The sequence below is a fragment of the Lithobates pipiens genome, unplaced genomic scaffold (genome assembly GCF_037356315.1).
Source record: "Lithobates pipiens isolate NorthernLeopardFrog02 unplaced genomic scaffold, aLitPip1_a1.2 Scaffold_8, whole genome shotgun sequence".
NCBI classification, from domain to species: domain Eukaryota; kingdom Metazoa; phylum Chordata; class Amphibia; order Anura; family Ranidae; genus Lithobates; species Lithobates pipiens.
Window position 1 is genome coordinate 411,870,953 of NW_027507903.1, and position 17,485 is coordinate 411,888,437.

Sequence of the window (17,485 nt, forward strand, 5' to 3'; positions counted from 1 at the left end):
TTATTATAAACTGGGTAAAGAGCATTTATTCATGCTTATAAAATTGGGAAATGGCTCATATATGCTTCTCTATTGGCCTGTGAGCTGTAATCGTTATAGATAAACTGCACTGTACTCCCCCAGCTGTATGAATAAGCAAGTTTTTTACACCTAGGTTTTATTTTCTGCTACAGAAAAAATAATAATACTATACTGTACTAAGGGGTAGATACAGTAAATCAACTTTTTCAGTTATAATATGCCAAGAAATTTTCTTTGATGTGACTTGGCTTGGCGTTTCATAATTTGATGATTGTATTTTACATATTGTATATTTTGCATTCTCTCTTTCTAGTAAACATGTTTTTATAAGTGAATAATATTAGTACTCCTTGTCTAAAGACAATTGAGAGTCAGATCTTTAAGTGATATTAAAGCCTATTTTTTTCATATATTATTAAAATAAAAAAAGAGGGTATATTACTTGCTCTGTGCAATGATATTGCACAGAGCAGTCCTTTTTCTCTTCTTCTGGAGTATCCCGCTGGCATTCTCTGCTCCTTTTTCCTGCTATAGCAAGCCGTGTTTTATAGGGGCACCTGTGCAGGCTGGATTCCAAGCTAGGCTTTGTGCATACATAGACACACACACATCACCGCTTGACCACTCCTCCCTCCTCACAGGATTTGATTGACTGCTCATGTCAGGTCAGGAAATCCAGAATGATGTGAAAAATTCTAATGAGACAGGCAGGCAGACAGCCAGCCAGCCATATATAGAGTTGATATACAGATATGTTGAACAGCTTGAAATTTGTGCAGGCATCTCTAGATGCACCATTAGAAAGTCCTGGAGCTTTCCTGACCCTTCCTGCCTCCTGTGCATTCCTATTGGCTAATTATGCTGTTCATAATACTAATAGGCCAATAGGAATGTGTGGTGCTTAGGATCAAGCTTCGACTCTACCCTAATGTGTGGGAGCATTGCTTGCCATGGCAGGAATGTTTGGGAGGTATGGGCATGCACCTATATGTTCTTGCTGCACTGCATACCTGTTACTTATGTAAAGTCAAAATCTACTAGTCCATATAATACTTTGCTAACCACAAGTTGACCTTACTCTAAGGGTGGATAAATACATTACTCCTCCATAAATACAGTGGAGAAGGAGTGTAGCCACCCTAAGGCAAAAAGCCTGAATAATCAGGGGAAAATACAGGAAAAAAGGTCTGAAGATACTGTAAGAAAATGAATGCAGTCACCACATCTAAAGTTTGGCAAACTGCAATATATTACATTTTAATTATTTGATGCAATGTTTATAGACTCTAACTGTATACCAACTGGAGTTTCACCTTAATATTTTACCTTTTGTAACACCTGTTTTTTTTATTAGTAAGGAACATGAATGGTGTAATGCAGCAGAGCATCAATGCATTGTGCTTTGTTTAGCAGACCCAACTGAACAGCAATTAATATTTACAGTATTCTGTGCGCTCCTTCCCTTCCTGTAACACATTTCCTTAGCCTAGCCCATAGCATTTTGTTATTGGATCTATAATTTATGTTCGTACTTCATTGCGCTGAAATTCTACATTTTCCAGATATGTTTCCACAGGCATAACTACACTTTTATTAGCTTCAGCCAGATGAAATCTTTTGCCAGGGCAAAGCCCAATTATTTTGTGTTGCAGTGTATGCAAAAATAACTGCTGAAGATACACAAAATGCCCCCTGGTCTTGTGTTTCTTCATTTATCATAGGCACCTTTAAATAAGAACTCTAGACAAAATGTAAAAACCTATATTTAGCCCACATCACAAACAATACGAAATTTAAAAAAAAAAAAGTAAACAGTGTTATGTGCAAACTTTCTTTATTTTAAACCACTAAAAAAAATAAAAAAATAAAAAATAAAAAACAGTCCACCAGCTGAAATTTGTTATCAGAGTGACAGTAGAATTTTCTTAACTGAATGCTAGTCTGCAGTCTCTGATCTGCAACTCCAACAGTTTCTTGTTACAGGCAGAAGGGAAAGGAAAGTAAACCTTTATTTCAGCAGGCTGACAGGATGCAATGCTCAGACCTCATAATTAGGTATATGTGAACCTGAACATTCAAATTTCATATGTTTTAAACATAATAATGTCAGCAATACCTGGCTGGCGATACTACCATAGAGGTCCTTGTGCAGGGACTTCCTGGAATAGGAAGTCCCTGCACTCAAATGCTTAGGCCTCATCTCCCAAATTTGCTCTTGTGTTATCACTGTGCTTCATGGGCTTCCTAAGGAAGACTACAAAACGGCTGTTTCAACATTAACACATGTATGGTTCAATTTTTTCCCCATTGGGAAAGCTGCCTGAGCATTGCCAACACAGAATAGCATGCATAAAGGCATTCAACATACATTCCTTTTCTCTGATCATTTGAGCACAAAGCTCTGCTTAACATAATCATAGCCTGTTCCAGCTGAAGGTGTGGGGATGACATCTAGCATCAGCAGAGGGTATGAAATTCCATTTTGTAACCTGAGGCTACCAACTAATTTGTCCTACACATAAATTAGCCAATAGTCTGTGAACGCAATAAGTAGTTCCCCTACTCTGAGCTGGACTAGTTGTTGATGATCCAAAATGGAGCCGTGTCCTCCAATGAACAAAATAGAAAATATTCTGCAAACAAAATCTCAATGAATTTAAAATGTATATACTGTATTTATCGGCGTATAACACACACTTTTTTCCTCCTAAAATCAGGGGGAAATCGGGGGTGCGTGTTATACGCCAATCCCCTGCCCTTCCTAACCTTTTCTGCCACTCTCTGTGGCTTTCAGGCATTTTCGCCCGTTCTCGGGGATATTCAGCCGTTCTCTGCTATTTTCGGCCACAGTTGGCCGTTCTCGGCGGCTTTCAGAAAGCTGAAAGCCGCCGAGAACGGCTGAGTGCAGCCGAAAATAGACGAGAAGGGCCGAAAATAGCCAAGAATGGCCGAAAATACCCGAAAGCCACAGAGAACGAGTGCCGCCGAGATACACAGGACATCCGCTCTGTATCTCGGCGGCGCCATTTTTAAAATGGCAAGGAGACAAGCCTGAAAGGCTGCAATGGAAGGCTGCAAATGACTGACAAAGCTGCAATGCAAGGCTGCAAATGACACTGACAAGGCTGCATTGATGGGCATTTAAATGTAAGTTTTTTCCTTAAACTTCCCTCCTAAAAGTTTTTTTTTTTTTTTTTTTATTCCCTCCTAAACTTGGGGTGCGTGTTATATGCCAATGAATACGGTACTTTAATTTTAGATATACATTATTATTTGAAATGTGGTCTACACTGGGTGCACAATTAGGCGAGTATTTTGATCAAATCCAAATTTTTATGCATATTATCCAATATGTAATGAGGGAGGGTGTGGCCTAAGGAGATCAATAACCTATATCAAGGTGTGAATAATTATTAGGCAACTTATTTTCCTCAGGCAAAATAGGTGAAAAAACGGAAAATTCTATACTCACCTTTCCGTAATTTTCCTTTCCTGACGCATCTTCATGGCACCACACACTGGGTTGTGACTCCGCCCCCACAACCTGACAGGATTGGTTAACTATAAATTTGAAGGGGAGACCTCCCGCTGCATTCTCTGTAAATATCATCATAAACTAAACAAACGGGAGGGATTTGTGTGGTGCCATGAAGATGCGTCAGGAAAGGAAAATTACGGAAAGGTGAGTATAGAATTTTCCGTTTTCCTGACGCCTTCATGGCAGCACACACTGGGAAATAACTCGCCAGACGGGTGGGTAAATGCAAAATATATTTAATTCCTATAATGCCGAAGAGTTGGCTCTAATAACAGATCTACCAAACTCTGCCAAGGACAAAAGGGCAGAATTCACTCTATAGTGAGAAATGAAAGTATGTTCAGAAGACCATGTAGCTGCCCTACAAATCGTCTCTGGAGAAACTCTGCAATATGCCGCCCAAGAAGTAGCCACTGCCCTAGTAGAATGAGCCCTGATGTCTTCTGGAATCGCCAAATGTTGCGTGGAATATGCCTTTTTAATGGCCCTCACCAACCAGGCCGCAATAGTGCGTGAGGAAGCTGGGAGCCCGCGTCTAGTTCCATGAGGAATAATTAAGAGAGAGTCCGTTTTTCTAAAAGAGGTCGTAGCTGACAGGTAGTTGGTGATGGTGGATTTAATGTCCAGCGGATGAGGATCTCCCTGGTCGTCAGTAAAGGATGGAAGGACAATATCTTGGTTATAGTGAAAGGAAGAAGCCACTTTGGGTATAAAACGATCTGAGGGTCTAAGAACTACCCTGTCTGGAAAGAAAACCAGATAAGGCTCCGAAATAACCAAGGCTTGAATTTCCGACACTCTTTTGGCTGATGTTATGGCAATTAGAAAGGCAAGCTTCAAAGTCAAGTCCCATAGTGAAATAGATTCCACAGGAATAAACGGTGGACTAGAAAAAGCATGGAGAACTACCGATAGATCCCATGCCGGAAACATAGGCTTCCTAGGAGGCTTTATCTTCAGACTAGCCTTAAGAAATTGGATGACCAGGGGATGAAAAGCCCATTTTGTGCCTGTTTTAGCAGAGAGAGCCGAAACCTGCATCTTGAGGGTGCTTGAACTGAGGCCTTTGTTAATTCCCGACTGAAGGAACTCCAGGATTTGAGGCGGTCCCGGAGCAAGAGGGTTCCAACTTCTTTCTCGGGCCATAAGGCAGAACTTTTCCCAAATTCTAGTATAGATGGAATTCGTGGAAACTTTCCTAGCCTGCATTAAGGTAGAAATGACCTCCTGGTAGCAGCCTTGCGCCTTCAACCTAGACCTTTCAACTTCCAGGCCATTAAATGTAACCTCTCGGGAGCAGGATGAAGAAACTGCCCCTGTGAGAGGAGGTTTGGTTCTAGTGGCAGAGCAATTGGTGGCTGGACACTGAGTTGTAGAAGAGTTGTAAACCACGGCCTCCTCGGCCAGAACGGAATTATTGCGATTACTGTTACTGAGGACCTCCGAAGTCTGGACAGGAATCTCGCAATTAGAGGAGTAGGCGGGAATATATACCCCAACTTGAAACTCCATGGATGTGTCAGGCAGTCTATTCCCTCGGCTGACGGAAACGGATTCCTCGACAGGAACCTGCGACATTTGGTGTTCAAGGGAGTGGCTGCTAGATCTATCTCCGGTGTCCCCCAGGTTTCCGTCAAGAAAGAAAAAATTTGAGGACTCAAAGACCACTCGTTGTTGGACAACGGCTTCCGACTCAGATAGTCGGCTAATGCATTCTGCGTTGCTGGGACATATACTGCTCTCAAGTCTGCTAGGTGAACTTGGGCCCATTCTAAAATGGGACGAACTTCCTCCATCAAGGTAACACTTCTTGTACCTCCTTGTCTCTGCACATACGATACTGCCACCTTGTTGTCCATCCTGATAAGCACACTCTTCCCCGAGAGCAGAGATGTGAATGCCGTTAGGGCAGCCTTCCATGCCCTGAGCTCCAAAATATTGGAAACTACTCCTAGGGCTTGGAACTGCCACTGGCTTTGGACTGCTAGATCCTGGTAGTGTCCTCCCCAGCCGATCTGGCAAGCGTCCGAAGTCACCACTTCTGGGTCTGGAGGGACTATTGGCTTGAATTTCTCTAAATTGTTCTGGTGTGTCCACCACCATACTGATCGTTTCACCGACTTGGAAATGACAATGGTCTGATGCATGGACACTCCATTCCACTGCCTGAGAAAGGAGATTTGTAGGATCCTCATGTGCCATTGGGACCATTGCACCATGGGTATGGTGGCTGACATGGATCCCAGCATGCTTAGACAGACCCTGGCTGAAAGATGACTTGCTGACAGCAGTCTCCGCATCTTTTGAATTAGGAGCTGAATCTTTGCCTGTGGTAACTGAACTCTGTTCAGTTTGGTGTCCAGATGTGCTCCTAGAAACACCATCTTCTGCGTAGGTTGTAAACTGCTTTTTTTGAAATTGACGATCCACCCGAAGTTGTGGAGAGTTGAAAGAAGGATTTCCCGATGCTGAAGTAATAACTCTCGACTTTTTGCTAACAGTAGGATGTCGTCTAAATAATGGTGAATTCGAAGACCTTTCCCCCTCAGGAACACTACTAATGGTAGGAGAGTTTTGGTAAAAGTCCTGGGAGCTGACGAAATGCCGAATGGAAGGCATCGAAACTGGAAATGGGAATGATTGATGGCGAACCGAAGAAATTTCTGAAAGGCCGGATGTATTGGGATGTGAAGATAGGCGTCCGATAAATCTACTGACAGCATCCAATCGCCCAGATTTATTGCCAAGAGTATGGACTGGAGGCTCTCCATTTTGAAGGCTTCTATTTTGATGTTTCTGTTGAGCTTCTTGAGATCCAGTACTGGACGAAAATCTCCTGTCCTCTTCTTTACCAAAAATAACGGGGAGTAGAAACCTCTCCCTCTTTGAGTTGATGGAACCTCCACAATAGCCCCCTTCTGTTTTAAATCTGCTACATATTCTATCAGGAGGTTTTTCCTGAATAGTGTGGAAGGCAGTCTGGTAGGCTGAAAGTGGTTTCCTGGAAGCCCGTTCAAGAATTCCCATTTGTGCCCATACCTGATTGTGGACAGTGCCCAATTGTCCTGTATATGTTTTGTCCAGATCTGAAGAAACCCTCTTAGCCTGGCGCCCACCTGGGCTGGGTGAGCGGGCAAACTTTCAAAAGGACTTTGGATGCTCCCCTGCGGGTGCAGCCTTGGTCTTCTGCATTCTCAGAAAGGAAGGCTTGGTATTCTTCCAATCCCTCCTGAATTCTCTGCCGGGACGATAGGATCTGGATTCTCTATACTTGTCCGGAAGATTTCGCCTAAAAGAAGGCCCTTTGTGAGCTTTGGGTCTTCTGTCGGAGGGAATCAGACCAGATTTCCCTCCTGTGACTTTGGAAATAGCCGAATCCAGTTTGGCTCCAAAGAGATTAGAACCATCGTAAGGGATCTTGCACCAATTAATTTTGGAGGCTGTATCGGCCATCCACGGCTTCAGCCATAGGGCCCTCCTAGCTGTTACTGATGCCAACATTGTTCTGGCCGAGGATCTTATGATGTCCACTGAGGCCTCTGCTACAAAGTCACCTGCCAATCTAATCTCTTGCAGGGAAGAGACTAATTTCTCAATTTCTGCACCTTCTAGCAGATCCTTCTCCAATTTAGTAGCCCATCCAGAAATAGCTCTTGCCACGGCTGCCGTAGTAATAGCCGGTCTGCAGGAGCCCCCTGCCATGGAATACGCTTTCTTTAGCTCCAAGTCCATTTTACGGTCCAGTACGTCTTTAAAAGAGACCGCATCTTCAATGGGTAAAGTGACATGACGGGCCAGGCGCATCAGGGAGGAATCCACTATGGGAGCATTAGTCAAAGGTTTAACCTTTGATTCGTCCAGGGGATACATTTTCGCTAATCTGTTAGCCATGCTGGGTCGTTTGTCTGATTCCCACTCATCTTTAATAAGATCTCCGAGTTCCTCAATAAATGGGAAGGACTCTGGTCGTCTTTTTAAATTGGGAAAGTACTTGCGGGTCTTCTGAGGCTCAGGAATAATATCCTCCCAGCCGATAGCCTCTTTGACCGACTTTGCAAATGGTTCCACCAAAGAAAAATCAAATCCTGCAGACATTTCCTGGCCGTCATTATCTGAGGATGATTCCGAAGCTTGGGAATGATATGTGTGTGCAGTGGATGTGCTAGGGCCTGCCACCTCCATAGCGGGTGCTGTTGCCAAAATAGATTCACGCACTGATTCCCTTATGAGGTCAGTCGCAATTCTGGCGTCTGCTTCCTTCTCTTTAGTTGCTTCATTGAAGCAAGAGCGACAGGCAAGCTTCTCTGGAAGGGCCGGTGCGCCACATATCCAGCAGGCGTTAGCTGCGGGTCTGGTGCGATGGCTGTGATGAGAGGAAGGAGACCTGTGGTCCGAGCGGCTATGCCGAGGGCGACCGTGGTGGGAGCGACCATGTCTCTGACGAGATGAGGACCTGGAGCGACTTCTGTGCGATCTCCTACTGGAAGTGCGACTTGAGCCTCTTCCATGCCTGGAACTTGCTCCTCTTGATCTGGTAGGGCTCCAAAAAAAGCAGCATCTTTAGCAGTCGGCACTCTTTTTTCTCCCCTTCAATACTCACCTACGACGTTTGTAGAGCCTCTTACCTTTCCGGCTGTCGATGGTCTGCGTGGGCAGTGGACTCCATGAAAAAAGGTAGACAGAGTAGACTGAAGGGAAGAAAAAAAGAATTTTCCTTGCGATACCGATAGTAGATAAATAATTAAAAAACACACATTTTTTTTTTTTTTTGAAACCTGCCCCTTTAAGAATTTAGCATTGCACAACAGCTGGTAGAATACACACAAAAAAACTATGCAGATATAGTAGAAAAAGAAAAGGAATATTCTTACCTTATCCAGCCGATAACAGAAATACAGGGCAGTGTTTTGTAAACAGCAGCATGCAGAAGCATACAGCTGTGATTTTAAAAACGGCGCCATAGCGGCGCCGAATGACGCTCCGCGCATGCGCAGAACGGCTCGAGGACACCGGCGCCATCTTGGAAGAGGGAAAAACCCCCTCTTCGGGAAGAAAACCAAAAGCCAGCTGCAAACAGACATGCGCAGAGCGGCGAGGACACTAGCGGCGGCCATGACAGCTGTCTGGAGGACAGCAAGACCCAGCCACTCCTGCAGGGAAAAAAGGTATTTTCTTAAGTAGGAAAAAGGATAGGATACATAAAGGGGAGCCCACTGCATAATAAAAAGCTTATTTAAAGCTTATAAAAAATTCCGTGAGATGTCCCCTGAGACCACCAGAACGGGGATTCCCTCCATAAAGCTCATTTAGAGACTGTACAGGAGGGACTTCCAAACAGGAGAGGCTTGAACCTGCTGGGGTGAGGCGGTAAGAGGCTTATTCATCTGTAGGTATCTTTGAAACTCGGACGCTCCAACCTGTCAGGTGAGGATAAAAAAGAGAATGCAGCGGGAGGTCTCCCCTTCAAATTTATAGTTAACCAATCCTGTCAGGTTGTGGGGGCGGAGTCACAACCCAGTGTGTGCTGCCATGAAGGCGTCTGGAAAAAAGTTTTATCTGACTCTGAAAAGTCAAACTTTTTAAAAAGTCTTTCAGAGGGATGTATCATTCTTGAATTTGCTAAGATAATGGCAAGTGATCAAAGAAACATCAAAAGTTTGTTGCAAATAGTCAACAGAGTCACAAGAAACATGTTGAGAAAAAAAGATTCGATTAACTGCCAAAGATTTGAGAAGAATCGATGGTGAAGCTACCAGGAAGCCATTATCCTCCAGTGCTGTCATATTCCAGAACTGCAACCTGGAGTGCCCAGAAGTTGGTGTTCAGTGCTCAAAGACTTGGCCAAGGTAAGAAAGCCGGAAACTTGACCACTGCTGAACAAGACACATAAGTTGAAACGTCAAGACTGGGCCAAAAAAAAATCCGAAGACAGATTTTTCAGAGGATAGAGTGGTTAAAATTCTAACTGTATACCAACTGGAGTTCCACCTTAACATGTTACCATTTGTAAAATAAATAGTGGTCCTGCGCAAATACAAAATATGATAATAAAAGTGCTAATGCTTAAATAAATAAATAAATATACAAAAAGGTAGTTCAAAATCTAGTCCATATAGCAAGTATTTAGGTATATTCAACGACACCAAAGGTATTCTGATAGACTCAACTCAGAGAGGAAGTGGTTAAAACATATTCATGTAGAAAGGAAAGGATATGGGCTCTCAGAACTCTCACCTCTACTTTAAGGAAAATAGGCACATCAAATAGAATAGGCAGCCTCCGTTCTCTCTTTAACCAGCAGGGGAGCCCATATCCTTTCCTTTCTACATGAATATGTTTTAACCACTTCCTCTCTGAGTTGAGTCTATCAGAATACCTTTGGTGTTGTTATAATATACCTAAAGACTTGCTATATGGACTAGATTTTGAACTACCCTTTTGTATATTTATTTATTTAAGCATTAGCACTTTTATTATCATATTTCGTATTTGCGCCGGACCACTATTTATTTTATTTTTCAGCTACTGGTATTATGTGAATACTACTAGGTCCAGCGGCAGTTATTAGCACTTTAATTGCCATTTTGCACGTTTACACGTTTTAGTGACACTTGTTTCATTTAAGTGCGTTTATTCACTTCATTTGTTTGTATGAGTTTTTTTTTCACATTTATACATATATTTATCACTTTCAAAATACGTTTTGGTGATTTTACACTTTAAATAGTAGCGCGAAGGCCTTTTTTCTCATTATGTTACCATTTGTAACACCTGTTTTTTTATTAGTAAGGAACATGAATGGTGTAATGCAGCAGAGCATCAATGCATTGTGTTTTGTTTAGCAGACCCAACTGAACAGCAATTAATATTTACAGTGTTCTGTGCGCTCCTTCCCTTCCTGTAATACATTTCCTTAGCCTAGCCCATAGCATTTTGTTATTGGATCTATAAGACTTGGCCAAGGTAAGGAAGCCGGAAACCTGACCACCGCTGAACAAGACACATAAGTTGAAACGTCAAGACAAAATCTGAGAAAATTGAAGTTCAATAGCCATTGCGGCTCTTCTGCTTGATTCCAAGCATGCGTAGAACTTTGTGCGTCAGAATTGTGTACACACAATCGGAATTTCCAACAACGGATTTTGTTGTTGGAAAATTTAAGCTCCAGATCTCAAATTTTGTGTGTCTGATGGAGCCTACACAGGGTCAGAATTTCCGACAAAAAGCTCCCATTGAACATTTTCCGTCGGAAAATCCGACCGTGCATATGTGGCATAAAAGTTGCTCAATAATTGTGCACACATAAATATTCTCCAAAACCTCACTTTACCTTTCTTAAATATTTAGATTTCAGGTTTATTAACAGTTTGGATTGACCTAGAACACTGTAGTTGTTCAATAATGACATTAATCCTCAAAAATATAACTTGCCTAATGATTTTGCACGCAGTGTATATGTTCAGAATAAAGAAGCCAAAGAGTTAAAAGGGACACTTAAATTACAAAGGTTTGGTTGCACAGATAAAGAAAGCACCACAGATAAGATAGCACCTATTAAAACATATGGAAATAATTTTTTTGATTGCTCACTATGCCTCATACCGCTTAGTTTGATGAATTCACCCAGCAGGTCTACGATCTCAGGTCTCATCTCTTTCTCTTCAATCATTTCACTCCTGACCTTGTCCCAAGGAACCTGGAACAGACAAGTGATTTGTTGTTTTTTGTTTTATTTCTAAACTGTCTGAATTACGGGAGTTGCTATATTGCCACCAGAGAAAACTGCGAGCGTTAATGAAAAATGCCAGCCAAACGGCGTCAGTGACATAAGGATGTTGAAAATAGATGGTGATGGCTGCTGTTCGAAGACACATGCTAATTCCTGACTGCAGAGCTATGAAAAGTTGTCTCTCTTTTCCTAAATCTGCCTCAGACCTTAAATGCCACCCCAAGGCCAGGTTTAAATTATATTCCTGCACGTTTGCAGATCTGTTATCAAAGTATGACTTTTTTTTCAGTAGTTTCTGCATACGTCTTTGTAAGTCCTTATACGTTTAATATTAAATCAGCCACTTTGACATTTTCCAGACCATTTGTTCTTTATTCACCTTTTTTTCTAGCTTACATTGTTAAAGTATTACATGATGTTAAGGAAAATCACTGGTTTAATTTAAAATCCAAATATGGAGGAAAATGAAAAGCTGCACTGACAAAACCGATCTTAAACCGTCCATAGACAGTTGGAATCAATGTAATCACTGTGTTCTCCTGGCAGGGACGGCTTCCCCCACCTCCCCATCAGGGGAAAACAATGGCTCCGCAGGAAGGATACAGTTAGTGTTGATGGGGGAATATTGTCCGATCGCAGAACAGAAAATTGCTCCCGTCTATGGCCGGCTTTAGTCTCTCTTATCTGCAACTCCGACAGTCTCTTGTTCCAGGCGCAAAGGAAAAGAAGAGTAAACATCTAGGCTGCACACCCAAGTGAGCAGTGTGCCAGAAGGCAAAGCTGGGCCCTCTTAGTTAAAGAATATGTAAACCCAATCATGCTGACCCTTCTTAATTAGCTAGAAAGCTGTAAACACAATCACTAAAATATCATATACACTTTTACATGTTATTGTAACTTCAAAAGTCAGTTTTCTAATTTTTTTTCTTTTGTTTTCAATAGTAGTGAAAACCCGCGAAACTAGAAACATATCATGGCCTACACGGCTTTTCAAATTTTTTTAATCAGCAGATTAAAGTGATACTAAAGTCTAATTTTTTTTTGCTTAAAAAATAACAACCATGGTATTTTACTTACTTGCTCTGTGCAGTGGTTTTGCACAGAGCCACCCGGATCCTTCTCTTCGGCTCTCCTGGCACCTCCCTCCTGAATAATGCCCCCACAGCAAGCAGATTGCTATGGGGGAACCCGAGCCAAGGCACTGCTCTATGTGTCCATTCAGACACGGAGAAGTGGCTAGGCCCCACCCACTCTCGTCCTTCTCATTAGCTGACTTTGACAGCAGGGGGAGCCAATGGCCCTCGTCCAATGAGGAGGGAGAATCCTGGGCAGAACAAGTTTCTTCTGCAACATCGCTGGATAGAGATGGGTTCAAGTATTAGGGGGGCTGGGGCACACAGGTTTTTTATTTTAATGCATAGAATTAATTAAAATAAAAAATCTTCTGCCTTTACAATATCTTTAAATACAAAAAAAAACCCTAATGATCCTGCCATAAAGAACCTTCTGCAGGCACTTATTGTTTTCAGGCGCTTTAGCGTTAAAAAAAGCGCCTGTAAAGAGCTTGAAAGAAGCTGCAACTGCAATCCCAATGTAAAAGCCAGAGTGCTTTCACACTGAGATCCCTTTCACACTGGGGAGTTTTTCAGGCACTTTAGCCTTAAAGAAAGCGCCTGAAGGAAGTCGCAACTGCATCCCAATGTAAAAGCCCGAGTGCTTTCACACTGAGGTGCTGTGCTGGCAGGGCGTCAAAAAAAAGTCCTGCAAGCAGCTTCTTTGCAGTGCTTTTGGAGCGGTGAATACACCGCTCCTAAAGCACCCCTTCCCATTGAAATCAATGGGAAGCGCCTGCAAAACGCCTGAAAAGCGCTTTTGGCAGCAGCGTTGTGGGCACTTTTAACTCTTTATTTGGCCACTAGCAGAGGTTAAAAGCACCCCAATAGCGCTCGAAAAACGCTGATAAAGCGCTGCTAGTTTAAGCTGTGTTTTACGAGAGTTTTTTGGGTGCTGACATTGTGAAAGGGCTCACAATCCCAATGGGCTTTCACATTGGGATTGCAGATGAGGCTTCTTTCAAGTGCTTCAAAGGCTTTTTTTTAACGCCAAAGCGCCTGAAAAACACCCCACTGTGAAAGGGGTCTAAATGTGACAGTGCTAAGTCCCTGTCCCATTTGTGCTTCTGCATTGTCACCCTGTCATATGGGCTTCCAATGGAGACTAAAAGTAGCTGTTTTAATATATCTTATGCAGGAATTGTCCACTGTTGTCACTATCAGAAAACTCGCCATGAGAACTTTCATGCAGACATCTTTATAGTACAAGCATGTAGACGGGAAGCAGCTCAGAAGATCAGCAGCACTGGGATATACCAATAGATGAAAAAGGGCAACAGCAAATATTTTATTTAAGAAAAGACAAGGGCTCATGTTAGTAATGCAAGACGTCAAAGAAAAAACTGGTTTCATTTAAAATTTAGGTATGGCTAAAAATTCCAGTAGGAAAGATGCAATCAAGTACCAAGAACCCTTAGGGCTCATGCACACTGCAGCTCAAAAAAAATAAAAGCTGCTTTTACAGGCGTCTGAGCTTTTATTTCTCTGCCTAAAAGCGCAAGGAAGTTTGCACATTTTTGCGTGCTTTATTGCATGTTTTTGAGCATAAGCGTTTTTTTTTTTCACAGGCCCTCCAGTCACCACTTTCATTGAGAGAGAAAGCAGAGAGATCACTGGGAGCAAAGAGAATTTTTTCTTTTTTACTGCAATCATCATGGATCCCCTTACTTTAATGATTCATGAAATAGTACTACTGCAACGGAAGCTGCTATTTATGAGAATGCAGCTGCAACACAGGCCAATCAATCGTCGTCGCTACTGGACACATCCTTTACTTTTGAACCATATTTCTTCTGGATTTTTTGCAAACAAGCATAGTGAGCTGAGAAAATATCCTGAAAATATTTAAAATTTCACAAGGATGTCCATTGTGACATTTGATGACCTTATTATTAATTATGGATTTTTTTGAAGGCTATAGAGATGTACAAGAGTTGACCACAGCATTTCCATCACCATCTCCTCAGCAGGGCCACTGAGAACTTTCTGTACCTCTCATGGATTCCAATGAATAGACAGTATTTTCTTAACCACTGTATATGAAAAAAAGGAAGCTGGAATGATCATTAAAATGTTTTTTATTTTATTTATTTTTTAACGTTTCTTCACGCTTATGCATCTTTTCTGCTTGGAAGATCATCTCAAAAACCTGGGGTTTCTGCCTGTAAGCTCATATGCCTGTGAACTTCTGAAAAAGCCTATAGTATGCATTGACATATTGGCTAACTTGGAGGGAAGTTTTCAGACAAAGAAAAATAAGAGCTCTAAAAAGCTCAACGCTTTAGGAGCAGCTTCTTTGAGCGCATGAGTCCAAGCAACAGCTCAGGAGAAAGCTACAGGGCAGTTTTAAAGCCCAATTATAGTCTTACAACTTGTACTTATGCAGGTTATGCTTTGCAACTGCTTAGAAATGCCAGAAAAATTGTTTTTTTTCCTAGTGAAAATGTTGCTTTCCGCCCTCACACTTACATAGTTAGTTGGGTTGAAAAGGGACACAAGTCCATCTAGTTGAACCAATAGAAAATAGGAGGGTGCCATGATACTCTTGGGTTCCATCTATGTACTTTAGGGGTACCGTGAATGCCTAAAAATTGCCCAAAAATTGATAACAAGCTGGCAGTTGGCTCAAGTCTGCTTTTTTTTTTTGGTTACACAGAGCCACAGTTTTTTTTGTTGTATAGCGTTACAACCTTGGGCACCAACTGGGCAAGTCGCTGACAACTTAACAACCAATGATATCAACGGATAACAATCAGGTGCCTGCACAGCAACCTTTATTGCCCCTCACCTGCCTTTCTATGTTAAGACTGGGGTCAAGTTAGCCTTGTAAAACCACAGCCGCCGCTCCCAATCTGACATCTGTGTGGGTTCAGGGCTGCACACACCTGCACGAATGTCACATTGGGAGCAGAACTGTGTCTGCGCAGCTGCTGTATCTCAATTAACAGCTATGGGACTGCCTGTATGAGAATGAACAGAACCCCTGTGCATCTCCATGCAGGTGTACATGGCCCTCACACAGGGCACAGATACATATGCCCCCTGTGAACAAGGCCTAAGGGAGAAAGAGGAGGGAAAACGCTAAATACTAGTCAATACCAGTGAACAAAAGGTACAGTGCATCCGGAAAGTATTCATAGCGCATCACTTTTTCTACATTTTGTTATGTTGCAGCCCTTATTCCAAAATGGATTAAATTCATTATTTTCCTCAAAATTATACAAACAATACCCCATAATGACAACGAAAAAAAAGTTGGTTTGAAATACTTGCAAATTTATTAAAAATAAAAAAAGTAAAAAAAATCCCATGTACATAAAGTTGTGTGAAAAAGTATTTGCTAATTTTTGCATATTTGTCACACTTAAATGACTCCGATCATCAAATTTTATTATTACATAAAGATAACCAGAGTAAATACAAAATGCAGTTTTTAAATTATGGTTTCATTTACTAAGGCAAAAAAGCTGTCCAAACCTTTATGTGAAAAACTATTTGCCCCTTAAACCTAACAACTGGTTGTGCCACCCTTGGCCGGCAACATCTATAATCAAGCATTTGCAATAACTGGCAATGAGTCTTTCACATTGCTGTGGAGCAATTTTGTTTTCACAATTCAGCCGCTGGATTTTCCAGCATGAACGGCCTGAGTAAGGTCATGATACAGCATCTCAATTGGATTTGAGTCCAGGCTTTGACTAGGCCACTCCAAAACCTAAATTTTGCTTTATTTGAACCATTTGGAGGTGGACATGCTGTTGTGTTTTGGATCATTGTCCTGCTGCATAACCAAAGTTATGCAGCTGGACAAGTGAGGTCACAAACTTATGGCCAGACATTCTTCTTTTGGATTTTCTGTTAGCGATCAGAATTCATAGTTCCATCAATTATGGTTAGTCGTCCAGGTCCTAAAGCTGCAAAGCAGACCCAGACCGTCATGCTACCACCACGTCTGACTGTTGGTATGATGGTCTTGTTATAAAAAGCTGTATTTGCTTTACGTCAGATGTAACGGGACACACACCTTCCAAAAAGTAACATTTTTGTCTCATCAGTCCACAGAATATTTGCCTCAAAGTCTTGGATGTTTTTTGGTAAATGTGGGATGAGCCTTTGTGTTCTTTTTGGTCAGCATTGGCTTTGGCCTTAGCCTTGGAACTCTCCCATGGATGCCATTTTTTGCCCAGTCTCTTTTTAATTGTTAAATCATGAACACTGATCTTGCCTGAGGCAAGTGAAGCCTACAGTTCTTTAAATGTAGTTCTGGGTTCTTTTATGACCTCCTGGATAAGTCGTTTGTATGCTTTTGGAGTAATTTTTGTAGGCCGGATACTCCTTGGAAGGTTCACCATTGTTCCAAGTTATCTCCATTTGTGGATAATGGCTCTCCCCATGGTTCACTGGAGTTCCAAAGCCTTAGAAATGGCTTTGAAACCTCCCTAGACCGATATATGTACATTACTTTGTTTCTAATCTGTTCTTGAATATTTTTAGATTGTGTCATGATGTGTGGCTTTTTGTTATCTGTTAGCATGCTTCACTTTGTCAGGCAGCTTCTATGTAATTTCTTGATTCAACAGGTCTGACAGTAATCAGGCCTGGGTGTGGCAAGTGAAATTGAACTCAGCTTTCCAAAAAATTGTTGTTAATCACAGTTCATTCATGATTCAGCATGGGAGGGGGCAATTGCTTTTTCACATAGGGGTATTTTCCCTTAATAAATGAAATAATTGTTTAAAAACTGCATCTTGGATTTACTTGGGTTATCTTTGTGTAATATTAAAATTAGTTTGATGATCTGAATCATTTAAGCTTGAGAATATGCAAAAAAATATAAAAATCAGGAAGGGGGGAATACTTTTTCACATAACTGCAATTATTCACAGCCTTTGCCATGCACTCAAACACACCTGCCTATATAAGGTCCCACAGTTAACAGTGCATATCAGAGCACAAACCAAGGCATGAAGTCCAAGAAATTGTCTGAAGTTTTCCAAGTCAGGATTGTATTGAGGCACAGATCTGGGGAAGGGTACAAAAAAATTTGAAGTACCCAATGAGCACAGTGGCCTCCATCACCCGTAA

At 41.8% G+C, this 17,485-nt stretch overlaps 1 protein-coding gene across 1 annotated transcript in view; it reads right to left on the minus strand.

Annotated features, from left to right (window-relative positions):
• The window catches only part of LOC143964428 (histidine--tRNA ligase, cytoplasmic-like), a 192,483-nt gene that overhangs the window by 33,495 nt on the left and 141,503 nt on the right, over positions 1-17,485 (minus strand). The window contains exon 9 of the mRNA XM_077474147.1: positions 11,162-11,255. Coding sequence (XP_077330273.1) covers positions 11,162-11,255 — 94 coding nt within the window. The remainder of the gene's footprint in view (positions 1-11,161; positions 11,256-17,485) is intronic.